General features: G+C 45.2%; 1 protein-coding gene across 1 annotated transcript in view; it reads left to right on the forward strand.

Moving 5' to 3' along the window:
• CATSPERB (cation channel sperm associated auxiliary subunit beta) overlaps window positions 1-27,565 on the forward strand; it is a 123,171-nt gene that overhangs the window by 10,729 nt on the left and 84,877 nt on the right. The window contains 4 exon segments of the mRNA XM_055130310.1: window positions 4,051-4,242; window positions 8,581-8,641; window positions 13,354-13,449; window positions 23,262-23,411. Coding sequence (XP_054986285.1) covers window positions 4,051-4,242; window positions 8,581-8,641; window positions 13,354-13,449; window positions 23,262-23,411 — 499 coding nt within the window.

A 27,565-nucleotide genomic window follows, 5' to 3' on the forward strand; every position in this document is an offset into this window, starting at 1 on the left:
ACAGAAGAAAATGAGATCAAATATACTTTTTAAGAGAGCCATTCAGCAAAATCTAACAAAAAGATAAGTTAAATATTGCATAGATCGGGGCTAGAGCAATAGCACAGCGGGGAGGGTATTTGCCTTGCACACGGCCGACCCGGGTTTGATTCCCAGCATCCCAAATGGTCCCCTGAACACCACCAGGGGTAATTCCTGAGTGCAGAGCCAGGAGTAACCCCTGTGCATCGCCAGATGTGACCCAAAAAGCAAATAATAAAATAAAATAAATTTTTTTAATTGCGCAGATTGCCTTTTAAAAAAAATCTCTCAGTGATATAATAGGAGCAAGTATACTCTACTTCACCAGGAAAAATACATTTATCCAAAAGTATGCTTTGAGCTAGTTGCTGGTTTTCTTCTGGCTAAACCAGACATATTCATTTTTTTTATTTACAATTATTGTGAATGCAAGCCCTTTGAATTTTTTTAATGCCTTTGTATTTGAGAATTCGTATTACGGAAAATAATTATGTCAGAGGGAGCAAGGCCTATAGAGCTGGTACCATATCTTGGTTCTCAGTGTTACCTCCAAGCACTCTGAGGCAGATCACCTAGCCTCTCTGATCTTCCATTCTGACTCTGAAGAAGGGAGTGGAAACCCGCCTCTGGACAGCTGTGACGTTGTCATTCTGTGAGTGTCACTAGTATAAATCATAGAGAACATTTTAGAGGTCGCTGAATTCTTGTGTATTGGCATTTTTCAAAATGTTTTCTGTTTCCTGTGACATTTCATCTCTGTCAAATGAGGTCTGTAGGGACTGGAGGTATAGCACAGCGGGTAGGGCCTTTGCCTTGCATGTGGCCTATCCGGATTTGATTCCTCCGCCCCTCTCGGAGAGCCCGGCAAGCAACTGAGAGTATCCCGCCCACACAGCAGAGCCTGGAAAGCTACCTGTGGTGTATTTGATATGCCAAAAAACAGTAACAAGTCTCATAATGGAGACGTTACTGGTGCCCGCTCGAGCAAATCGATGAACAACGGGTCGACGGTGCTACAGTACTATAAGAGGGAACTAACCCCACGGTGTCAGAGTCAGTGGGTAGGAGCTGATGAACGGTCAGGAGATCAGCAGGATTTATGAACGGTGCAATTTTACATGTGCAATGAGCATTTACAAAGGAGATCCCAGTTACAGGTAAGTCAAAGGGGTGATTAGAATTAAGGACTTATTTACGTCTCCTTTTTTGGCAGGGGTGGGGGATCGGTATTAGGCCACACCCGATGGTTCTCAGGGCTCTGCACTTAGGAGTTACTCCTGGTGGTGCTTAAGGAATTATATGGGGCATCAGGGTTCGAACCCTGGTCAGCAAGCAGTCTACCTGCTTGTCTCCAGTTCCTACCCTTTTTTTTTTTTTTTGGCTTTTGAGTCACACCCAATGAGGCTCGTGAGTTACTCCTGGCTGTGCACTTAGGAATTACTCCTGGCGGTGCTCGGGGGACCCTATGGAATATTGGGGATGGAATCCAGACAGGTCGACCACGTGCAAGGCAAACACCCTCCCCACTGTACTACCTCTCCAACTCCAGCTTCCTATTTATTTTATTTTAAGTGAAGTGAAGTAGATTTTGTTTTGGTTTGGTTCAGTTTGGAATGTTTGGTTTTGGTTTGGGACCTCACCCCACAGTGCTCAGGGCTTCCTCCTGTCTCTGCACTCCGGGGTCACTCCTGGTGGGGCTCAGAAGGCCCAGAGCGGGCATGGGATCAAGCCTAGGTGGGCCGCTAGCAAGGCAATGGCTCTACCTGCTACTGTGCTCTCCCTCCAGCCCTGCAAGGTGGTTTTCAGTGGAAGGAAAAGTTCTTGGAGAAGTGTGACGGGGAGAGAAAAAGAGAGAAATAACATGTCAATGGGCTTCACGGAGTGGATAAAGCCTCATATATCATTTTAACAAAGAGCAAAACATTGTAGGGAAACACTGAGATAAGGGGGAAGAGGGGACTGGCTTTTAGAAGAAGGTTAAATATATGAGCGAAGTTAACGGGAGATGAGGGTCGCCTTGTTCACAGACCCATCCTGACACTGATCTCCTCTCCCTCCAGGAATAGTAGCTGGGACCCTCTGCTCACACAGGCCAGGCCAGAGGAGCCCCTTCCCAAAGGAAAGGGATCCTGGCTTTGTGAGCAGGAAGGAGAGCCAAGGGCTCTCTCTGAGTCTATGTCTCTCGTGGGATCTAGTATGTAATAATCTTGATGCCAGAGCCGGAGCGATAGCACAGTAGGTAGGGCATCTGCCTTGCACGCGGCCGACCTGGGTTCGATCCCCGGCATCCCATATGGTCTCCCCAGCACCGCCAGGAGTAGTTCCTGAGTGCATGAGCCAGGAGTAACACCTGTGCATCGCCGGGTGTGACCCAAAAAGCTAAAAAATAATAAAAATAATAATAATAATCTTGATGCCATTTGGGGGTGAGAGTTGGAACCCCATCAATCCTGTTCTTGTCCCTGTAAATCCTAATAAAAATCACTACCCCCCTTTCAAAGATTTTTTTTCTTTTTGGGTATATGAATTATTTATCAACAGAGCTACTTCCAAAAGTACAAACATGAAATAAAGATATTAATATTATCATTATTATTATTATTATTATTATTTTGCCTTTTGGGTCACACCCAGCTATGCACAGGGGTTACTCCTGGCTTTGCACTCATGAATTACTCCTGTCGGTGCTCAGGGGACTATATGGGATGCTGGGAATCGAACTCGGGTCAGCCGCGTGCAAGGCAAACACCCTACCCTATCGCTCCAGCTCCCCCCTTTCAAAGTTTCATACCCTCAGACCCCCTTCCTTGATTTATTCTGAAGTTATTTTATATTTATTTTACTTGCTTGGTCTTCCCATCCACCCATCTACCAACCTAGCCATTTACTCAGTGAGAGCTAGCTTCCCAGCCGATCCCCAACAGAAAGTTCCCAAGGGCAGGGAGTTTTGTCTGTTTTGTTCACTTGTTTCCCCAGAGCTTGTGTCCCGTCCTGACGCACAGTAAGGGCTCAATAACAATTCCCAAAACAAGTATGCTTCCCCATCTGGTGAATGATGGAACTGAAACTCAGACAACTTGCCCAAAATGCTCTTAACTACTAGGAGAACGAGATAGGATAAGACTTAGTGTCTGTTGGGGCTGGAGCGATAGCACAGCGAGTAGGGCATTTGCCTTGCACGCAGCTGACCCAGGCTCGATTCCCAGCATCCCATATGGTCTCCTGAGCACCGACAGGAGTCATTCCTGAGTGCAGAGCCAGGAGTAACCCCTGTGCATTGCCAGGTATGACCCCCCCCCAAAAAAAAAAGACTTAGTGTCCGTGTCTTCTTGGTTTTTAGAAAGATGTCCACTGGTGACGGCGACATTTTAATATTCCTCCTCATAACTGAGAGAGAGGAGCCTTAATGGTAAGGCCGTCTCTCTAATAGCAGGTAAGGCACTTGCCTTACATGAGTCAACCCAGATTTGATCCTTCACACCCTGGGGCGGCCAGGATTGATTCCTGAGCACAGAGCCAGGAATAAGCCCTGATCACAGCTGGGTGTGGCTCACAAATCAAAAATAAATAAGTAAATAAATAAATAAATAAATGGGAAAGAACCAACAAAATTTATTTTCTTTATCCATTTGCTTCTTTTTAAATTTTAACCAAAATAAGGAGTATAATTTTTTAAGTGGGGGGAGTGGATTTCTACAGGTGTTAGCATGTGGCTCTGATTCTATGTCTATTCAGAGTCATAATATTATGATCATTATTTGAAACAAGAGTAGAGAATGAATTGAAACCTGTTACAATGCTAGTATAATCAGTTACAGAGTTCTATAAGGATACTTTTCACACTATTGTAAACATATGATCCAAACTATAATAAAAACAATTTTGAATGAAGAAAAAAGTGTTAATTTTAATGAAAAAATAAATAAATAAGAGGGTTATTTTAAAAATCTTTTTATTCCAGAGGCTGGAATTACCAAAAATAGCAGCCTTTAGTGGTATCTGCTTTTTATAGATTTCTCCTTTTAATAGAATATGCTTCTCCTAAACAAATTGTCATTACTTGTTTTTTCTTTCCGAGAGAAAGTGCAGTGTTTTTTCCTCTCTCGGAATTCTGTTTCTTCAGTGGCATCTCTAAACATGTTCACATCCGGAGGACTTGCTCCGAGCTTAAGCATCACAAATAGTACATATACTGGCATCTTCCACTTCAACTTAACTTTGGTAAGTGCGTTTCATTTCAATCTGGGATGTTAGTAAAGGAGTTATACTCTTTGTGATAGGATGTGTGGGGTTGGGTTGAGTTGGGGGCTGGAGGTGGGTGGGGAGGGGCCACACCCAGAAGTGCTTGAGGTCTACTCCCAGCTCTGTGCTCAGGGTCACTCCTAATGGTGCTGTGGATACAACCTGGGACATCTGCATGCAGAGCATATATGGCACTTGTTTAAATAATTGGTCCAGGACCTGATAGCACAGCGGGTAGGGTATACCCTGCAAGGCCGACCCGGGTTCGATTCACAGCATCCCATATGATCCCCTGAGCACCACCAGGAGTAATTCCTGAGTGCAGAGCCAAAAGTAACCCCTGTGCATTGCCAGGTGTGACACCCCCCCCAAAAAAAAAGCAAAATAAATAAATAAATAATTGGTCCAGTAATAGTACATATGTAGAGATAGATTTTTCCCACATAATTGATATACTTTTTGCTTTTAAAAGATTTTAAAGAGCTTAATTGAAGAAAAGACATCCAGTTTTTAAAATCATTTACTCCATCTGTAAATGGGGTAATTTCCATGCTCTTCTGTCTGTTCTGTACCTATATGTGCCATATATCATACCATCATATGGTATGATACTATTAAGCTAAATCATTTCTACAAGCATTCCTTCTAGTGTACTTCTGCTGGCAATGAAGTTTCTGGGGCCTTTCTCTCCTTGAAAAATGTCTTTATTTCGGGGGCTAGGGTGATAGAACAGTGGGTAGGGAGTTTGCCTTGCACTCATCCAATCTGGGTTTGATTCCCAGCATCCCATACGGTCCCCTGAGCACCGCCAGGAGTAATTCCTGAGTGCAGAGCCAGGAGTAACCTTTGTGCATCGCCTGGTGTGACCCAAAAAGCAAATAATAATAATAGTAATAATAATGTATTTATTTTGTTTGTACTTTTGGAAGTAGCTCTATTGACAACTAATTCATATACCCAAAATTTGCCTAGTAGGATAAATAAAATAGTTTTCCATTTATTGATTGAGTGTAGCCATTACTACAATTACATACTTTTAGAACATTTATATCATCCCTAAAAGACACTCCATCCCCACTAATAGTCACTTCCTTTATAGCCCTCTGTTCTCCAGTTCTAAGCAACTACTAAGCTGCTTTACACCTTTTGGAGACAAAAATCCTAAACATTCGTTTATATGAGATGTTAAACACTTACTTGCATGAAATCATATATGTGCTCTCTTGTGACTGTCTTCTTTTACTTAGCATAATGGTTTCCAGACTCATGCACACTCTAACATGTGTCAGCACTTTATTTTTATTCCCAAATAATATCTCATTGTATTGATAACACATTTTGTTTATCCATTCATCAGTTGATGGAAACTTGCTCCCAACTTTTTGGCTATTATGAACAAATCTTCTATGAAAATTTGTATTTGTTTTTGTGCAGAAGTAATTTTTTAAATTTCTCTTGGGTGTATATATAGAAAATGTAATTACCTGGTCAGATGGCCACTATATTTAACTTTTTGAGAAATTGCCAGGCTTTCCCCAAAAATGGTGGTTCTCTTTCCTATTTCTGCCAGCAGCATTTTGTCATTCAGATTTCTCCAACATACCCACCAACGCTTGATACTATCTCTCTTTTTGACTGGCACTGTCCTGGTACATGTTCTGTCACTGTCACTGTCATCCCGTTGCTCATCGATTTGTTCGAGTGGGCACCAGTAACATCTCTCATTGAGAGATCTACTGTTACTGTTTTTGGCATATCCAATACGCACGGGTAGCTTGCCAGGCTCTGCCTCGAGGGCTCGATATTCTCGGTAGCTTGCTGGGCTCTCCGAGAGGGGCAGAGGAATCGAACTCGGGTCGGTCGCATGAAAGGCGAATGCCCAACCGCTGTGCTATCGCTCCAGCCCCTGGTACATGTTAAGTGATATATCTTTGTGGTTTGAGTTTGCGTTTCCGAGATGGCCAGTGACATTGAGCCTCTTCTACTGTGTCTATCGACCACTTGAATATCATTGTGGAAATATCTATGTTGATACAACTCAATAATATATATCCTACAACTCAATTATATATACAGATATACACTACACACATATCCAGGGAGACGGATTTGGGCCACAGATGTAAAGAGAATTGCTTTCCTTTTGGTGTGACGGTCATGGATCTGGCACAGGGATCACTTCCAGGAGTTCTGGGGATCGTACCTAGGACTTCACACATGCATGCCATATGCTGAACTGGACTGGGGAATGTTTTATCCATCTCATTATACAATGAAGTTTTGCATCTTTATCTCATATCCTGCTGACTTTCTGGACTCAGTTGTGAGTTCTGTTAAGTTTTCAGAAGTCTTGAAGGACCGTTTCATCAGCAACGTAATTGCTAACTGTCTTCATCATCTTTCAGCATTTGGAACATCTCATTCTGCATTTCAAATATGTTATCTGACTTATTTATTTCTGATGGCAGATCAGCTGCCTATTTTCTTATTACTGACCCATGTATATAATGCATCATTTTTCTCTGGATGATTTTAGGATTTTCTACTCGCAAGTACCCTGATTGGGCTTCTTGAATTGTAATTGATCAAATTTGTAAAGCCTCCAACCACGATTTGTCCAAAAATTTTTTCTCCTGCTTCTCCCACTTGCAACTATACTTTATGCACATTTTGGAACATATAATACTACCCTACAGATCTCTAAGGCTCTGATTATTTTTCTTTGTTTCCCCTCTTTTCAGATTAAATGGTCTGTCACTCTGTTTATTATTTTTTCATCTGCCATCTCCTATTGAATTCATCCAGTAAATATTTTATTTCATTTATTATACTTTTCAGTCTTATATCACTGTACCACTGTTATCCCATTGTTCATCGATTTACTCGAGCGGGCACCAGTAACATCTCTATTACACTCAGCCCTGAGATTTTAGCAGCCTCTCCTTACTCGTCTTTCCCAACAACTGGAGGCTCTTTCAGGGAATTTATTTTGAGTTTTCATGTATGTGCTGGGATTCCCTATCTCTTCTTCCATTAGAACATTTTCCCTAAATCTGTGTGTTTGTCTGTAGTAACTGCTCTGACGTTTCTGTCTGGCCTCTGCATTCACTGTGCATCCGTTTATCCTCTGTTTCCCCCGCCCCCATTATTTTCAGTTGTGCATTCCTGTTTCAAATCTTGGCATTTTTGGTTTAAAACTGGAGATAAAGGGACTGGAAAGATAGGTCGGGCACTAAGGCACATGGCCTGCAAGCAGCTGGTCCCAGTTTAATCCCCAGCACCACTTAGTCTGCAGATCCTCACTGGTACAGACCAGAGGCCTGGAGCACTGTCGGGGTGGCCCAGTTCAGGCTCAGAACCTCAGTGCTCCAGCTGCACCCCATCCTCATTCCTCACATTGACTCACTAAACTGGTAGGGTCAAAATTCACTGGGAGTGACTCCTGAGTACCGCTTCATTATTTCCAATGGTCTTCTACTGTATCACTATCCCTGTCATCCCGTTGTTCGTCAATTTACTCAAGCGGGCACCAGTAACATCTCTATTATTATTATAAACATCTTTTATTACTACTATAAATAATTTAAAAATCCACAAGCATACTTTATTTCACATATTTATCTGTATATCACTATCACTGTATCACTGTCATCCCGTTGTTCATCGATTTACTCAAGCGGGCACCAGTAATGTCTCTATTCCTCCCAGCCCTGAGACTTTAGCAGCCTTTCCTTACTCATCTTTCCTAACGAGTGGAGGCTCTTTCAGGATCAGGGAAATGAGACCTATCGTTACTGTTTTTGGCATATTGAATACACCATGGGTAGCTTGCCAGGCTCTGCCCTTGCGGGCGGGATACTCTCGGTAGGTTGCTGGGCTCTCCGAGAGGTATGTTACTCTCTATGACTTGTTGCCTACTGTCTGAACTCCAACAAACACGGTGTGGTAATTATGGAAAATGGGTAGGAAGTGTCCTATAATGTGTCTGGAAAGCAGCCTGGAGTGTGGCGGCAGTTGGGTAGTGGAGGTCGGCTGCCAGGGTTGGGTCCCTTGGGGCTGGGAGGGTTCTCAGCCGCCCCCCCCCCAAAAAAAAAGAAAGAAAGAAAACAGCCTGGCGCAGTCTGTATAGTATAGAATAGTATAGTATAGAATATATTATAGTCTGTATAGTATAGAATAAATTCCTAAAAATACAGTTGCTGACTGAAAGGTATACACTCTAGATAGTTTTGTTTAATTTTTTTACAAGGTAGATAACAAAATAATTGTTCTTATAACATTGTAAAACATTGTTTTCTGATGTCTTTTATATCCAAGTCTAGTGACCGGATTTACTGGCTCATTAATATTCCCAGGGAAAATATTACCCAAAATACAGGTAAGAGTAATCTGAATTAATTCTTCCACTTAGGGGTCTAATTACCCAGTTTTCAAAAAAAAATGTTGATATATATTGAAAAGTTGCTATTTCCTGGAAATATTTATAATTTATGACATGCCTAATAAATTATGTGTGGATCATCTGAAATCCATGTTTAACTGAGATTCCTGCATTTTATCTCACGAGTCTATTATATGTTGATTGTTCTGAGATACATATTTTTTTATTCATTAAAGTAAACTCACTTTGGGGCTGGAGTGATAGCATAGCGAGTAGGGCATTTGCCTTGCAGGTGGCCGACCCGGGTTCGATTCCCAGCATCCCATATGGTCCCCTGAGCACGGCCAGGGGTAATTCCTGAGTGCAGAGCCAGGAGTGACCCCTGAGCATCGCTGGGTGTGACCCAAAAAGCAAAAAAAAATTTAAAAAATAAAGTAAACTCACTTTTAGAACTTGAACAATATAGTATTGAGAAAATCAGGTGTTAATTACATTAGTCTTAAAAATTTAAGTGTAGGGAGGCCTAAGTGATAGAACAGCGGGTAGGGCATTTGCCATGCATGTGGCTGACCCGGGTTTGATCCCCAACATCCTATATGGTCCCCCGATCACTGTCAGGAGTGATTCCTGAGTGCAGAGCCAGGAGTAGTTCCTGAGCATCGCCCAGTGTGTGATCCCTCCCAAAAAAAACTTAAGTGTATTCTTTTATTATAAAATCTACTAATATATGTTATATGGTGGCCTAGTTGTCCATCTACCATAAATATTCAGATGTTAAAAGAAGGAAAATCAAATTTCATGAGTAGTGAGTATTGAGCTAGATTTATTTTTTGACTCACTAATAAATAAATTTTTATTTTTTTATTTATTTTTTTTTAATTTTTATTATATCACCATGTGGAAAGTTACAAAGTTTTCAGGTTTATGTCTCAGTTATACAATATACAAACACCATCCCTTCACCAGTGCCCATATTCCACCACCAAAATCCCCAGTATACCCCCCGCCACAGCCCCCCCCAACTGTATAACTGATGAATTTCACTTCATTTTCTCTCTACCTTGATTACATTCTATATTGCAAAACAAAACTCACTATTGTTGTTGGAGTTTTCCCCCCAAGGAAGACAGCCCTACTAAGGAAGCATTTGATAGTTGGTTTGTCATTAAAAGATTGTATGTTTTCAGTTTTTAGAAAAGGTCACGCGGCTCGGATGTGTTCCAGTCCCGCAACCTGGAGCCGTGTTAGTTGCTGCTCAGTGTCGCCAGGGCCCCATCCGGAGGAGGTGTGCCAGCTGTACCTCCTCCGTCTGGATCCCTGGTGTTGTTGGCCCGGATTCGGGTCCGGAGCATTTCTCCGGCCGCGTTGCTCACCAGACTGCCTGGCCTCTTCTCTGTTGAAGGTGGGAAGATCTTGAGCTAGATTTTTGAGAATAATTTTAAACTCAAAACAAGGAGGAGAAGTTGGTATTCTAAGATGAGTGCTCAAACTGGAGAGATGGCACAGTGGGTAGGATGCTTGCCTCGCACATGGCCAATCCAGATTCAATCCCTGGAATCCCATACGGCCCCCCAAGCACCACCAGGAGTAATCCCTGAGTGCAGAGACAAAAGTATGTCCTGAGCTTTGCCAGGTGTGGCCCAAAAGAAAACAAAACAAGACAAGAAAACTGAGGCATATGCTGTCTTTGTTGGGTTGTGTTTATGAGAAAAGAGCAAGCTCGTTTTTCTGGTTCTGCTTCCAAATCTCTCCCTTGGGGGATTCTGTTGCATGGGTGAGGTGACGTCCAGGATTTGCAAAGGGGATGAAGTAGTACTTATTGCCACTGAAGAGATGTATAGATCACTTGACAGGGGCAGAAAGAAATGTGATCAGAACTGTTACCTTGCCTTGAAGTCTCTGTTAACTCTACCAATTATGAGAGCCAAGGATGGACAATGCCCCAGTGCAAGAATGACTTACGTATGCAGTGATATTTCAACTTCGTTCTAATATTAGAGTTTCTGGGTCTGCTTTCCAAGTGGGTGACTTCAGGATTTAAAAATCAAAACACAGTAGCCCTCATTTTTAGGAAGAAACGTTTTTTTACGTACGCTTCTTAGCAAGGGGCCCCTGGTTAAACTGGCAGGAGGTGCCGGTGGTAGCTGGCCAATGTTTCACACCTTTGCTAATTTGTATTTTGTGGATTTTGAAATCCTGAGTAGTGGGTGAACCCGGTGGAAGGGAAACAGACATTATATGTTCTCTATGGATTTATAATCTCTATAGAGTATTCAGACTTTATAAAGAAAAATAGTATTGACATGTAGCTCATTGCTGAAGAGAAATAAAGCAAATAAATAATTGGAAAGAGTTCCCTCATATATATATATATATATATATATATATGTTTTTTTGGTTTTTGGGTCACACCCGGCAATGCACAGGGGTTACTCCTGGCTCTTCACTCAGGAATTACCCCTGGCGGTGCTCAGGGGACCATATGGAATGCATGGAATGCTGGGATTAGAATCCGGGTCGGCCGCATGCAAGGCAAATGCCCTACCCGCTGTACTATCGCTCCAGCCCTCCCTCTTATATTGTGGAAGAGTTTTTGTAGAATTGGTAGAATCTTTTTATTTAATGTTTTTCATAGGATTCACCAATGCATATTTCTTAAATATTTCTTTGGTGGGGGCTCAGAGAGATAAGTATGGGGTTTAGGCACTTGTGTGGTACACAGCTAACTCTGGTTTGTATCCTGAGCAGCATTTTGATCAACATTCAACAGATTTGTCTGAGAGTCAAGAAGAGTGCAGAAGGACCGGGCGTGGGGGGGGATAGCTCAAAAGACTGAAATTCATGCTTCACATGTGGGGGTCCTGTATTCATTCAATTCCCAACCCTGAATGTCCCTCTAGAAACCACCAGAAGGGACCCCCCCCCAAGTGCTGTTGAATACGGCCCAAAAACAAAAGCAACAGTGGCCAGAGAGAGAGAGTACAGCAGGGAGGATATTAACCTTTCGTCCAATGTGGTCCCCAAGCCCAAGAGTGATTCCTGAGTCGAGAGTCTGGAGCAGCTCCTGAGCACTGCTGGAGTGTAGTTCAAAACCCCAAACCAGAAAGAAAAAAAGAGCAACCACTTCAATAAAAAAAAACCTGTGGAAAGAAACTACAGCTGGAATAAAAACCAATCGAGAAAATGCTGGAGAGTCGTGTAAATGTATAAACCTAGACTCTGCTTCTTACTCTGTCACTGTTTTTTGGTTTTTGTTTTTGCTTTTTGAGTCACACTCGGAGATGCACCGGGGTCTCTCCTGGCTCTGCACTCAGGAAACACCCCTGGCAGTGCTCGGGGGACCATATGGGATGCTGGGAATTGAACCCAGGTCGGCCGCGTGCAAGGCAAACGCCCTCCCCGCTGTGCTATCGCTCCAGCCCCAACTCTGTCACCTTTTAACAGCAACCACACCATCGCACTTCTCTGTCACTTTGATCAGAGCTTGTAGGAAAGTTCTCTAAGACCTGTGGATCCTCAGGGCTCCAACTTCCATCACTTGAGAGTTGGAGAAGGTTACGCAGCTACACCCAACTGTGAGCCAGCCCTGTCAGAGGCCAGTCCGGTTCTCTGTCCAACTCCTCGTGTTAACCAGCTACACCCGGTGCCCCTTTAGTGGACACACATGCAGCCTCACCACCGTTTCTCAGCCCAGAACGGCCTACTGGAGAGCAGTAACTTCATATTGTATAAAGAGCATTTGATCGGCCTCAGCAGCCCCAAAGAGCCTCGTCCTTGAGGGTGCTACAAAGAGGCCCTTGGTGACCGAGATGCTGGAACCAAGCACTGTCTGTCTTCATGAGCATCTCTGGTTCCAGCATCAGCTCCAACGTTGGTCCAGGGCCCGTTCATCTTCTGTTTTCAATCCATCTATCCCTTGAAAGTGTTTAAAGTGACAGCCTTGATTCTTGCACCTGGTATAGGAACTGTTTTTTCATGGGTATTGATGGACTTTTTTCATTTAATGTGATTGTTGATATGGTTGTACTTAAGTTTACCATCATGTAGTTTTCTTTCTGTTGTTTCTTTTTTTTTTTTGTCTTGCCCTATATTTTATGCTTCCATTTTATCTCTACCCCTGGCTTATTTAGACTTTGAAATGTTTTAGTGTTGGTCCTCGAACTTCCACTCTATATTTTAATTAATCCTGGTCTGCTTCCAAATAAAACTACCACTTCACATAAAATGTCAAGATTTGGGGCTGGAGCAATAGTACAGCGGGTAGAGCGTTTGCCTTGCACGCGGCCGACCCGGGTTCAAATCCCAGCATCCTTTATGATCCTCTGAGCACTGCCAGGGGTGATTCCTGAGTGCAGAGCCAGGAGTAACCCCTGTGCATTGCCAGGTATGACCCAAAAAGCAAAAAAAAAAAAAAAAAGTCAAGATTTGCTTTATACCAAACCACCACAATTCTCAGAGAATTGTGATCTAAGATATTGTTATTATTGACTTATGTTGCATCGGGATTCATTGCTGTGCTGGTAAGAGCACTTTTTCATTACTTTCCTTATTTTGTCATTTAAGTGTTTATTGAAAAAACTTGGGACGCATTATATATAAATTACTTAATGATAGAGGATGTAAGCAATTATTACTGAGCCTATTCATATAGCTTTAAATTTCACAAGACATACAACTGTAGCCAATGATGTGTCTATTTTTCCCAACAGATGTTGCTGCTGTAGAAGAATGGTCAGTGAGGATCAGTCTACAACATGGATTAGATATTTATACTACGGAAGGAACACTACTGGACATAGTTCGAGGTAAAGTCCAACAGATGCAAGTTAAATACAAAGCCATGAACAATGAGATAACAGTGACCTTTGTAGGATTTAGGGTATGATGAGACAGAGAAGAAATGAAGTAGACATGTGGGTGATTGTTCTGAAGTCTGCAGAGGCATCAGGGAACCATGGAAATGCTCCTTTTCCTGCAGCCCTGTGGAGTATCACCAGTAAGCAGAGCTTGAGAAAATCAGATTTTTGTATCTTTGATAAAGAAATGATGGAAACACCCATCATTGCTTTATCTTCCTTATGAGAACCACCTACAAAGATCCTTTCCCAGTCTTAGTTAAGAACTTAATTAAGAGCTAGGGGCTGGAGCGATAGCACAACGGGTCGGGTATTTGCCTTGCATGCAGCCGACCCGGGTTCAATCCCCAGCATCTCACATGTTCCCCCGAGCACCGCCAGGAGTAATTCCTGAGTGCAGAGCCAGGAGTAACCCCTGTGCATTGCCGGATGTGCCCCTCCCCCCAAAAAAAAGAACCATTGTGCTTTTTCATGAGAACTTGCTAGTTCTAAGGTTAGGAAGACTACGTGATAAAACTAACTCCGCTATACTTTGTCAGTTCTCTGACCTGAGGTCCACTCTTTTGCATCTGACAGAACATGGTTGTTTAATTTTTTTCTTTCAATTCCCTAATTAGATCTTGTCTTTCTCCTCACTTTTCTTTTTTTTAATAATTTTATTTTATTAAATCACCATGCGGAAAATTACAATGCTTTCAGGCTTAAGTCTCAGTTATACAATGTTGAAACAACCATCCCTTCACCAGTGCCCATATCCCACCACCAAAAAAAAAAAAAAGAAAAACAGCACAACTCCCATCCTGCCCCCCACCGAACCCCCCCCCCCGCCATGTAACTGATAAATTTCACTTTACTTTCTATTTACTATCGTTACATTCAATATTTCAGCACAAACCTCACTATTATTGTTAGGAGTACCCCACTAGTCAGACCTGTTGTGAAGAGATATGAGGTCGGCCGCACGGTTTTGGATTTCTGTACTTTAGCAACTAAGTCCAGGGAGATTTCTTCCAGATATTGGATCATTGCAAGCTTGTAAACCCCATCTGTGGTCGTCATAATATGGCGGTCACCATGCCCTTCACCCCCGGCAAGGAAGAGGCGAGAGAGAGAGAGAGAGAGAGAGAGAGAGAGAAATACCTTTCCCCTCCTGGGCGGGCATGGGGCCTCGACTTAGTTCTCAGTCTGGAGACATTCTGCGATCTCCTCACTTTTCTAACCTTTCCTTTTCTTACTTTTCTCCTTGTTCTCCCACTTTGATGGACTTCTATGCATATGGCAGAGAAGAGTAAGATTTAAATTTTACATCGCATGGATAGAACTACCTGGACACTATTAAGGAGAAGAGTGATGACTTCATCACTTGATAAATATTAAAATACAATCTCTACTAGGGGCCCAGGCATTGTACTTTAAAAAATCTTCCCAGGGGACAGAGAGATAGTACCAGGGGCAGGGTACTTGCTTTGCTCATGGTCAACCCAGTTTAATTTCCAGCCCCACATATGGTCCCCCAAGAAGCACCTGGACTGATCCCTGAGTGCAGAGTTCAGAGTCAAGAGTAAGCCCTAAGCACCTTCCGGTGTGGCCCAGCCTCCCCTCCCCCCGCACAAACATACACAGAATCTTCCCAGAGGAAGATGTGCAGTGGACCAAGAATTACTCTAGTGCCCAGCTACTTAAACTGGGGGTCATGACCCCATCTGGAAATAACAATGTGGGGGAGATGAAACATTTGGCAGCAGTAGTTTTCTGAATATTCATGGCCAAATATTAATTCAGTGGTCAGGGATTAGAGTGGGTTTTTTTTTTTTTTTTTTTTTTTTTGCATTTGGGAGCCTGGGCAGTGCCGGGAGTGGATCCCTGAGCACCTACTCAGGAATTGCCCCAAGCACCACCAGGTGTGGCTCGGAGAACAGATTTAAAAATTAATTCAAAATCAACCACACGTATTGGAAAGAGAGTACTGTGGGCAGGGTGTTTGCCTTGCATGCAGCCAACACGGGTTCGATCCCTAGCAGCACATATGGTCCTCCGAGCACTGCCAGGAGTGATCGCTGACCACAGCCAGGCGTGCACTCACCACCACCAAATAAATCAATCACATAAATCAGATGTTTCTGGAAGCACTCACCTGTGTTGCATTTCTTGGGGGAAAGGGGGCTTCAAGTGGAAAAGATTTCAGAAAGCCTGACCTAGAGGCCAACCAGATAGAACAGTGGATAAGGAGGGGCTTGCCTTGCCTGTAGCTGACCCAACTTCAATCCCTGACACCAGATATGGTCCCCTGAGCACTGCCAGGTGTGATCTCCGAGCACAGAATCAGGAGTAAGCCCTGAGTGTGACCCCAAAACTAAAACAACCCAAAAAAAATTTTTAAGAGGGCCTGGTATATGTTCCAAGAGTCAGAAACAAATCCATTGAACTTTTCCCTTGTTGGAGGGAATAGTTTGGCAGTGCTTGGGGCGGGGGACAGGAGGTCTGTTTGTGTTAGGGATCAAACCCAGGGCCTTACATATGCACCCGAGCCACAGCCCAGACCCACACTGTGTCGGGCATCATCATTTGTAATGTTTTAAAAATCTGAGAATAACATAAACACCTATCAGGAGGAAAAATGATGGATAAATGGGCAAATATTGTAAAATAATGAGAATGGCCTCATACGTACCATCAAGAACAGAACCAGAAACACTGGGTAATCAAGCTTCAGAAGAGATTAGGAGAACATTTTTCCAGAATTCAGAAAGCACACGAAGCAATGCTATATGGGTTAGGTACAGAACATTACTTGTATCACTTGTATCACTTGTCATCCCGCTGATCTTCGATTTGCTCGAGCGGGCGCCAGTAACATCTTCACTCATCCCTGTCACGTGCTAGTGTAGCCCAGTGGTATCTGCTCGCTCCAGGAACAGGAAGAGCCTCAGACCGTTTATTCAGGATTTTTTTTCTTTTTTGGGTCACTCCCAGTGATGCACAGGGGTCACTCCTGGCTCATGCACTCAGGAATTACTCCTGGTGGTGCTCAGGGGACCATATGGGATGCTGGGAATCGAACCCGGGTTGGCTGCGTGCAAGGCAAACACCCTACACGCTGTGCTATCGCTCCAGCCCCTCATTCAGGGTTTTGACGAGGAAGTCTGACCATCTTGTTGGTGGGCGGCCACGCGGTCTTTTGACATCCCGTGGAATCCAGTCATAACAGCTCTAGTCCAGCGGTCAGTCTCTGCATCGCATTACGTGCGATTTTCGATCTGATTTTCGACGCCTTGGCAAACGAGACAGCGTCCCTGATTCTTGACTGTCGACGGAGGTCGGAACTCCTGATTCCTTCTCTCATTTGAGTGAAACATGATACTCCTAGCATAGCTCTTCCGATTCCTCTAGAGAAAACACAGACTAGAAAAACACAGAGCTGTTACCTGATGAAAGTTCCTGAGGTGAGCGACTGAGGGGGGGACTGTGGAGGGAGGAGCATTTGCTTTATTTATGTTTTTTTTTTTTTAATGTCCAAAGTTGGGGTTTGGGCCAGAGCAATAGTCCAGCGGGCAGGGCGTTTGCCTTGCTCGTGGCTGACCCGAGTTCAATCCTCTGCATCCCATATGGTCCCCCAAGCTGGGAGTAATTCATGAGTGCAGAAACCAGGAGTAACCCCTGAGCACTGCTGGGTGTGATAAAAAAAATAAAAAGGGTGTGTGTGTGTGTGTGTGTGTGTGTGTGTGTGTGTGTGTGTGTGTGTGTGTGTGTGTGTGTGTGGTAGGGCCATACCTGGGTTCTGATACTGTGGCATCCGTGCTATGGGGGGAGGAAGGGCCGAGAGGGGTTTCTCCCGAGTACTGCTCAGAGGGCCCTGGGGCCATGGCAGACATCTGTGGCCACGCAGGCCTGCCCAAGCCCTGCAGTGCCAGGGAGCAGACAGGCCATCTCAGTAACGCTGGGGTGTCTGAGCCAGGGCGGCTCTCAAGCCACAGCCCTTCCCGCTTAGGGACCTTATGGTATTTCAAACGGTCCCTAGATCAAATTGGGGTTAGCCACATGCTAGGCACATGCTTGAACCCCTTTGCTACCTCTCTAGTCCCTCCTGTGCTGTTTTAAAGTACAGAACTAGAAGTCATTGTCATCCCTTTGCTCATCGATTTGTTCGAGCGGGCACCAGTAATGTCTCTCATTGAGAGGCTTATTGTTACTGTTTTTGGCATATCCAATACGCACGGGGAGCTTGCCAGGCTCTGCCGTGCGGGCTCCATACTCTCGGTAGCTTGCCCGGCTCTCCGAGAGGGGCGGAGGAATCAAACTCTCGTCAGCCACGTGAAAGGCAAATGCCCAACCGCTGTGCTATCGCTCCAGCCCACAAAACTAGAAATATAGAATTATTTCAACTATTTTTAAATCTGCCGTATTGGGGGCTCTTTTGGTGTCAGGCAAATGAGGCCCATTGTTACTGTTTTTGGCATATTGAATATTGTAGGATAACATAGCCTCAGGTAGTTTAGGTTTATTGGGTTACTCCCATTACAGTGCTCCTATTCCTCTTTGTTTATTTGTAGCTTCTTTCTTAGTGTTCTGTTGACTTGTAAATAATGTTTTTCTCTTTCTTAGTGTTCTGTTGACTTGTAAATAATGTTTTTCTCTTCTCCTTGAGTCCTTTGCATACTCTATTCATAGCAAGTCCCTTTTGTATGGACACAGGAAGACTTAACAAATGTCATGCTTTTGTAACCTGGGAGTCATTTGACTCTACATGATATTTTCCTCCAGGGCATCTGTTCTCTTGACCTAAGCCTCAGCTGCCCTTACTTCCTAGCACCCCCAAAGCAGGGTCCCTAGGTGGGACGAAAAGGACCCAGGGCAAGCGGTGAGTTGTGTGCTACCCTGGCATCGAGATGGGCCTGGCCAAAGTGCCTAATGCTTAACTATAAGTTAAGCGCTTGATCATGGACAAATGCTGTCATGATCCAAACAGTGATAACTAGATTCGGACCCTGCTAGGGTGAGGAATGATTAATCTGGCCTGAGTGCTGTGGTCTGAGTCTGTGGCAAGATGTTGCCAGGAGAGCTGCCTTGCAAGCCTCAATGTATCCCTTGCTATGTCCATACAAAAATAACTAGTATTAAGATGTTAATAAGTTCCTGGACTAAGGAAAAGAAAAAAAAACCTTAAGAGTGAGGAAGGGCTTTGGAATGCTCTGCCCTCAGGAAGGACTTTCTTATGTTGATTTTGCTACCTGGCTGGGTGTAGCCTAGAAGGCAAGGTGGGAGAGAGAAGGAGGGAGAGAGAGAAAGAGGCAGCAGTTGATCCAGAGAGAGGCTGGAGCTGGGAGTGCGGGAGATGAGAAAGATGGAAGATTGAATAAACGGTAACTAATCAGCAACCAGCTTGGTCCTCGTTCTTCCCTCGCTGGTCCTTGGTCAACGGCCGTCCCGATCCAGTCCACACACTGCGGTTCCAGAGCACCGAACGTGGGTGGTGAGACAGAGCTGCCCGGAGAGCCCGCGAGTGCACTCGCCCCTCTGCGAGCTTTAGTTTTTTTACAGAATATGCCACGGGTGGCCTGCCAGGCTCTGCCGTGCGGGCGGGGTACTCTCAGTACTCTCGGTAGCCGCCCACCAACGAGATGGTCAGACTTCTTCATCAAAACCATGAATGAACGGTTTGAGGCTTTTCCTGTTCCTGGAGCAAGCAGATACCATTGGGCTACACTAGCATGTGACAGGGACGAATGGAGACGTTACTGGCACCCGCTCAAGCAAATCGAAGATCAACAGGATGACAAATGATACAAGTGATTTTTAAATCTGGATTAGAGCGATAGCACAGCGGGTAGGACATTTGCCTTGCATGCAGCTTACCTGGGTTCGATTCCTCCGTCCCTCTTGGAGAGCCCGGCAAGCTACCGAGAGTATCTCGCCTGCATGGCAGAGCCTGGCAAGCTCCCCGTGGCGTATTCTATATGCCAAAAACAGGAACAACAAGTGTCACAATGGAGACGTTACTGGTGCCCACTCTAGCAAATCGATGTACAATGGGAGGACAGTGCTACAGTGCATTTTTAAATCTGAAATCTAAAGCATTATAGATTGAGGTATACCCCAAATATTGCATCCTATATTAAAATTTTAACATGCAGCTATTTAGAGTATTGCAGAGGTAGTGTGGCAGTGACTTCACAAATTCGTGGACCTTTTTGTGCAGGGAGATGCCACCCTTGGTGGTTCTCAAGGGCTGCTCCTGTCTCTGCTTGGGAACCCCTCCTGTTGGTGCTCAGGCAACCGCAAGGCTTTGGGGATCCTTCAGTCAGCCCTATCCACTCTCCCTCCCAGTCCCAAATTAGCAGATCTTAAAGACTGCACGCAGCTCCAAGAATGAGATCTTGATCTGTGTGAAGGACTAGAAGAACACCCGTGCTCCCAAAACACAGGCAGCATCAGGGGCAGGAGAGCGGGGCCATGGGTAACATGCCTGGAGATGCTGGTTATTATCTGTCACAGTATAAAGCGGGAGAGACATCCACTGGGTTCAACATTTTTTTTATATAAAGTAGCTCACAATATTCGATTACATTTAATATTCAAACACCAATCCCACCACCATTACACCCTCTACCACCATATTTCGGATGCTTCCATCCTGAACTCCAATCCCTGCCCCAAAGCAGAACGGAAATAATATATTTTGTATTGTTTGTTGTAAAAAAACAACACTGAAAATGCTACCAAAAAGTATACTTAGGGGGCTGGAGCAATAGCACAGCGGGTAGGGCGTTTGCCTTGTGCAAGGCCAACCAGGGTTTGATTCCCAGCATCCCATATGGTCTCCTGAGCACCACCAGGGGAAATTCCTGAGTGCAGAGCCAGGAACGACCCCTGAGCATCGCCGGGTGTGACCAAAAAACAAAACAAAGCAAAAAAGTCTACTTAGAGGAAAGAGTGTGGAGATTGTTGTATTTCACCCAGGGGCCACTAAGCCCTTCGATAAGAGAGCACTAGCATGTGGTTAAAGGGGGATCAACACTTCCAAACGCTCTCTTGGGCTGCTGCGTAGACAAGATATTCTGGGGGAAGGACAGCAAGAATGGAACAAGGGAAGGCGCTGATGTCCTCACTCACTCATGCATAGTCCGTTAGCAGCGGAGACTGTAAGAAATAAACTTCCGGGACACATCTTGAAAGGAGCGCTGAGGGCCTGCTGGTGGGGACAGACAAGAGGGGCAGAGAGGGGCTTGAGGGGGTCAATCTGAGATTAAAAAAAAAAATTATTAGTGAATCACGGTGAGGTACAGTTTCAAACTTACGAACTTTCATGTTTGCATTTCAGTCATACAGTGATCGTTGATCCATCCCTGTACCGGTGCCCATTCTCCTCCACCAGTGTTCCCAGCATCCCTCCCACCACCCCCACCCCACCCCCCACCCCCGACCCCGCTTCTGCGCCAGGGCATTCCCTTTTGTTCTCTCTCCTTTGGGGTGTTGTAGTTTGCAACAGAGGTCTTGAGTCTGAGATTTTTGACTTGTGCGCTCAAAGGATAGCATTGACTGAACTGCTGGAAAACATGAAGCAGAAACAGTGGCAAGAGGAAGTCTAAATCTTGGTCTAATTCTCATCTCCAAAGAAACGTTTTGGAATCCTTATCTCCAACCCCCTCTCCCCCAACCACCCCCCTTCAGAATGCTGCACTGAAACTGCTCTCTTTTTTTTTTCAAAATATTTTTTGTAGGGGCCGGAACGATAGCACAGCGGGTAGGGCATTTGCCTTGCACATGGCTGACCCGGGTTCAATCCCCGGCATCCCATATGGTCCCCCAAGCACCACCAGGAGTAATTCCTGAGTGCAAGGCCAGGAGTAACCCCTGAGCATCGCTGGGTGTGACCCAAAAATATATATATATATTTTTTGTATTGAGGTACTGTAATTTACAAAGTTATTCATAGCTCCCACCTTTACAGTCAGTCAAGACCAAATTCCATCTGTATGGTTTACCCGACCTCAGATCTCAACCTCATCACACCTCACTCCCGCCTGGGCTCTGGGGCCATACGGGGTGCCAGGGACCGAACCCGGATCAGCCGCATTGCGAGGCAAACGCCGTAACCGCTGTCCTATCACTCTGGCTCCGAAACTGCTCTTAACGTTGTCTTCACCCCACCCCTTCCTTGCCGCCATCTCCTCCTGAGCTTCTCAGTGGCAGACAGGACTTCCCACGGCTCCCTCATTCTGAAACTATGTAAGAGGTGGTGTCTGTCTTGAAGGAGTGTTTGCAAAGAGGAATTTTAGGGTTATGCCGTCATGTCCCACAGTGGAGCTCCACCACCCCCCCCCAGCCAAAAGACACAGGCAAGGAAGTCTCTGGAAGGCAGCGGTCCCACCCACATTTCTTTACCTCTCAGCGTGACTTATTGCTGCATTTGTTGAATTATAAACTGCCTCTTTTTTTTTTTTCACCCTATCCTGGGCTTTCCTGGGTCAACCCCGATGAAAATTTAGCTCTTTCTTTATACGGCGAATAAAGTGAACAACTTGTCATGCATCGCCATAGATTTTATCCAAAAAGTTTGGGAACATGGAGATTGGCATTGTAGAAATGTAAACAGCGCAAAAAAAATAAGAAAGATTAGATGTCTGTCCTTAAAGTTCTTTGACTATTTTTGAAATCCAGACAGCCGTCCTCTGTCACTTTTATGTACTGGCTAACTTTTATGTACTCTTTCCTCATTTATTTTTTTTTAAGAAGAAAAACAAACACAAACTTTTTTCTTCAGCATTAAAATGTAACTCTCTCTAATTCCCAGCCAAGATTAGATGGCTGGGTTGGAGGTTGAAGGTGGCCCACTCTGACTGTTCTTCCCTGCTCCTATCCCTACAGCTCCTCTGCACCTTCTAGAAATCCTCAAATACTCTGGCCAGTTCCCTTCTCTCCGCTGAGCCTCTAGAGTAAAAGACCTTTCTGTAGCCCTAACTATAGCTTCTATGGGATTGGAAAAGAGAGTCAAAAGTAATTGTGTTTAGGGGGCTGGAGTGATAGTACAGCAGGTAGGGCATTTGCCTTGCATGTGGCCGATCCGGGTTCAACCCCCGGCATCTCATACGGTCCCCCAAGCACCACCAGGAGTAATTCCAGAGTGCAGAGCCAGGAGTAACCCCTGTGTATCGCTGGGTGTGACCCAAAAAGAAAAAAAAAAGTAATTGTGTTCTCTTGAAGCAAAGGGGCCTCTCTAGCTTACTGATGTGCAAATTCTATGGTCCACTTATTTCATTTCCCAGGATAGATCTCCTGGGCCCTTGATGTTTTTCCCAAGATGGCCCAAACAGGGTCTGTCATTCATTCCTCAAGCCCTCTGCAGTGTGATATTGTACAAACTTGGAGGAAGTCAATGAAATCAACCCTATTCCACTGACTCTAGAAAGTCAGAGTTGAAAAGTTTTAACTGACCAAGAAGGAGAGGTAGTGCACCCGTGTATTGCGAATTGTGGAATAGTTCCCAGACAGGGTTCCTTGAATGGCAAACAGAAATATTCTGGGGCTGGAGCGATAGCACAGCGGGTAGAGCGTTTGCCTTGCACGCGACCAACCCGGGTTCTATTCCCAGCATCCCATATGGTCCCCTGAGCACCGCCAGGAGTAATTCCTGAGTGAAGAGCCAGGAATGACGTCTGTGCATTGCCAAGTGTGACCCAAAAAGAAAATAAAAATCCAGAAATGTTCTATTTTCAAGAGCATCACAACCTAACTTTGTGAATACCGAACTTTGATTTCCACAGAGCCCATTCTTCAGAGTCGTATTGGGGTTGTACTGACACTAGAAGAAATCACTGAAATGTACCCCTTCGTAAAAGGACTCAAGGTGGCGAAGTCCCCGTGTGCTAATGATGTAGCACTGGTTGGTTTCATTTTGAACACGAACTACAGTGGTAAGTTCAGAGAATCATTGAATGCTGAAGGTTGTGGTTTAAATTGCCTAACAGATGTTTATTTAACTGGCAGTGAAGGGCAATGTGTCGGTGGAGTGGTAAAAAGTTTTTCCTAACACCTTCTAAGTCTTAGGGCAAAAGAGACAGCACAGTGGATAGAGTGACTTACCTTGCACGTGACTAAGCAAGGTTTGATTCCCAGCACCATATGAGGGTCCTCCTAGTCCTGCAGGTGTGGTCCAAGACAAAACAATAAAAATCTGAGAATGGACTCTTCATTATATCATTTTATCATCTTTTATCATTATATCATCCACTTGTGAGTATGCATTTTACACTGCTTTCTCTGTGAGGCCCCAGGTTCAATCCCCAGCATCACAAAATAAGAGCAAAAACTTGTCCTACCATGACACTATAAATTTTAGATGAAAATGGTATGTATTGTGTAATAAATGGACAAAAAGACCCCAAATTTATTTGAATTCCTAATGGACAGTGTTACCATGTTTCAGTAATGCCTTTGACTTTGTTCAATAAATTTAGTTGAATTCCCTCTCCCAGTGTGTGTGTTTGTGTGTGTGTGTGTGTGTGTGTATACCATAGCCAACTGTGTCCAGGGATCACTTATACAGGGTCTTGGGAGACCATATGTAGTGCCAGGGATCAAACCCTGACAGCCAAGTGCTAGGCAAGCTTCTTCCCTGCTGTAGCATCTCTCTATCCTCAGAACCTGTCTCTTTCCTCTATCACCCAGAGGAAACCACCTCCCTTTTCTGGTTTGGTTCTGTGGATGTCAGGGTCAGATCCTTCCTCTCTCTGTAAACTCCACATACCAGTACCTGCCTTCGCTCTGTGGACCACAGCAAGGAGGACACCTTATTCTTAACGATCAGTCCCTGGGAAGAAGGACATTCTCAAATCCTCAGGCTCTACTGCTGAACCAGCAGCAGAAACCTACTCTTCCCCTCAGCTGCCCCACAGAAATCCAGTTGTATTGAGCTACCGTCACTTAAACCAGCAGCTCCCAGCAAGGCCCAAGTCTGTCCTCTGCTGAATCCGTCACCCATGAAGCTGATGGTCCAGGTATCCAATTGCCCCACATACCCCAGTTGACATATCCCGTAGAAGCAGGCCACCCTCGGGAGAAGGCAGATGATTTCTCCCGACAATTTGCATAGCCCATATTTACAACTTCTCCCATAACCCCTTTGTCTCTCCCTCACTGCTAGTTAAATATCACCTCCACACGAGGGCTAGAGAGACAGTACAGCAGTCTAGGCGCTTGCCTCGCACACCGCCAACCCCGGCTTCTATCCCTCGCACTCCAGAGGGTTCCCAAGCCTGCCAGGAGTGATCCTTGGGTGCAGAGCCAGGAGTAAGCCCTGAGCACAGCTGGGTGTGGACCCAAAACAAATAAACATTAAAAAAAAAAAAGAAAAAGCCACTTGAACTCCTAACCCAGAAGGGCAAACTCTTGCTAAGAGAGGGAGAAAAAATGCACACTAGTCTCAGTCTAAAATTGTTCCACTGACGAGCCATACTGTACATTGGAGATAGCAGATCTCAAGTCCTCCGGGTACTCAGCAGTACCCGGAACCCTCTCTCGACCCTGGAATGTTTATTTTCCCGCTCTGCCAAGTGACCTCCTCACACCACTTGCCACACCACGCCTCTCCACTGCCCTTTCTAACTTGTCGCTCTCATTGCCTTTAGCGAATGCCTCCTGTGGAAAATCCGGGGGCTCCCCAGGACACCCATCCGGCTGCACCCACAGGTCTGCACCCTGATCCTGTTGACCCTCGCAGGCCTGGCCGCTGAGAGCGACATCTCTGCAGCTCTCCACGCGTCTTCACCCCCTGTGTTCTTCACCCCTGGTTTCTTTCCCAGCAGCCCTCTGAACATCCCTCTCTGGGTTTTTCTGGCAAGGGCCCACTTTCTCTCCCACATCCTCAGGCCCCAGGCCAGCAGGATGTCCTTGCTGTCACACACACTCCTCGTGATGAGCTTGGGCTGGCCTCCGTCCTCGCTCATGTCACCTGCCCCTTGTAGCCCCCCATCATGCTCTCACTCCCCCATTTGTTTCTTTACACTGCAGAATGAATGCAAAGAATTTATGGTAGGTGGTGCCACATTTTTCACCCACCTTTTTAATCTTCACTCCAAAACAGACGTCGAGAACCCTGTTCCAGCTTTGTGGAAACAGTTCTTCCCAAGCTCAGCCATAATCATCAGTGTCAGTATTCACATGTGTGCATAGGTGGTGGTGATGGTGGGGGTGGTGATGGTATGTGTGAGAGACAGAGAAAGGGAGAGAGAAAAAAAGAGAGAAAGAGAGAGGTGTGAGAGAATGAGAGGTATATGTGTGTGAGAGAGATAGAAAGAGGTGTGTGTGAGAGAATGAGAGGTGTATGTGTGTGAGAAGTGTGTGTGTGAAAGAGAGAGAGGTGTGTGAGAGAGAGGTGTATGTGTGTGTGAGAGAGGTGTGTGTGTGTGTAAAAGACAGAGAGTTGTGTGAGAGAGAGGTGTCTGTGTGTGAGAGAGAGGGGTGTGTGTGTGTGTGTGTGTGTGTGTGTGAAAGACAGAGAGTTGTGTGTGAGAGAGGTGTCTGTGTGTGTGAGAAAGGTGTATGTGTGTGTGAGAGAGAGGTGTGAGAGAGAAGAGAGGTATGTGTGTGTGAGAGAGAGGGGTGTGTGTGTGTGTGAAAGACAGAGAGTTGTGTGAGAGAGAGGTGTCTGTGTGTGTGTGAGAAAGGTGTATGTGTGTGTGAGAGAGAGGTGTGAGAGAGAAGAGAGGTATGTGTGTGTGAGAGAGAGACACACAGGGACATAGATAGATAGATAGATAGATAGATAGATAGATAGATAGATAGATAGATAGATAGATAGATAGATAGATAGATAGATATAGAAAGAGAGAGAGAGAGAGAGAGAGAGAGACACTGTGGGCTCAGACCTCACAGGATTTAATCCACACAAAGCCTGTAGCCAGCCACTGAGCTGTCTCCCTAGCCCACTATCTTGCCAGTTCTTAATCCTCACGGCACTTTCCTCCCCAGCAGTATTTAACACAGTCGGCCCATCTTTCCTCAAAATACTATCCCCTCGCCCGCCTTGGCGTTGCCATCTCGCCTCCTTCTCTGTCTTCTCGGACACCGTCTGCTCAGCCTGGCAGTCACAGTGGCGCTCCTTCGGCTCGAGACCCAGCTCAGTCTCTTGCCTGTGCTGCCATCTTCAGGCTGACCATTCCGAAACCCCCACTTCCGGCGCAGGCCTCTGCTTTGAAACCAGACTCCTGTGTTCTCCTGTGTTTGGGGAGGAGAAAGGAAGTCCCCTGCCTCACTAAATAGTCCTCATTAGTGGGGACTCTGGTCTTGTGACATCCTGGGGGTTGCTTCTCATCATCCCCCTTTAGGACACTGTCTACCAAGCCCACAGTGCCAGAACAGTGCCACGAAAGGGAGAGGATAAGACCACCTTCTTCTGCATCTTCCTCTACTGAAGAAAGAACTGGGAGTTAAAACCCCTTTTCCTGGTGGGGAGGGCCATGCATTCCCCTTTTGGATATAGAGCATATGCTTTAGACTCTCCACTGTCTTCACGCTCCCCAGTGCCCCCCGATGTACCTGTTAGCTAAGTTAACATTCCACACAGAAGACACACAAATGCCTCAGAGTTCCCAGGACAGGTGAGACAAGGTGACAGGGCTTCTCGTATTTGCAATATTTTTGCCGGTGTCTTTTGGCAGGTTCTCCGGGAGACACCTCAGTTGTTTTTCTTAGTTTTCAAAGCCCCAGTAGTCGACATCACTAAAGCATCAGTTTCTTCTCTCTTGGAGTTAACAGTTTTCAGTTCCTTCCGGGTCTGTTGTTGTTGACTAAGGTTGTAGTCCTGAATTAGGAACATCTTTGTGCTTTGCTGGATACTGTCTGGGAGGAAAGCTCTTCCTTTGCTTGGCTGAGCAAAGATCCGGTCCCACTGGCTCTCACCTGAGGGATCAGGGATCAGGCGCTGATAGAGCTTTTTTATTTTTTTTTATTTTTTAAATTTTTTTATTAGAGAATCACTGTGATGTACAGTTACAAACCTATGAACTTTTGTGTTTGCATTTCACTCATACAGTGATCGTTTACCCATCCCTCCACCAGTGCCCATTCT

The sequence above is a fragment of the Sorex araneus genome, chromosome 3 (assembly GCF_027595985.1).
Source record: "Sorex araneus isolate mSorAra2 chromosome 3, mSorAra2.pri, whole genome shotgun sequence".
NCBI lineage: Eukaryota > Metazoa > Chordata > Mammalia > Eulipotyphla > Soricidae > Sorex > Sorex araneus.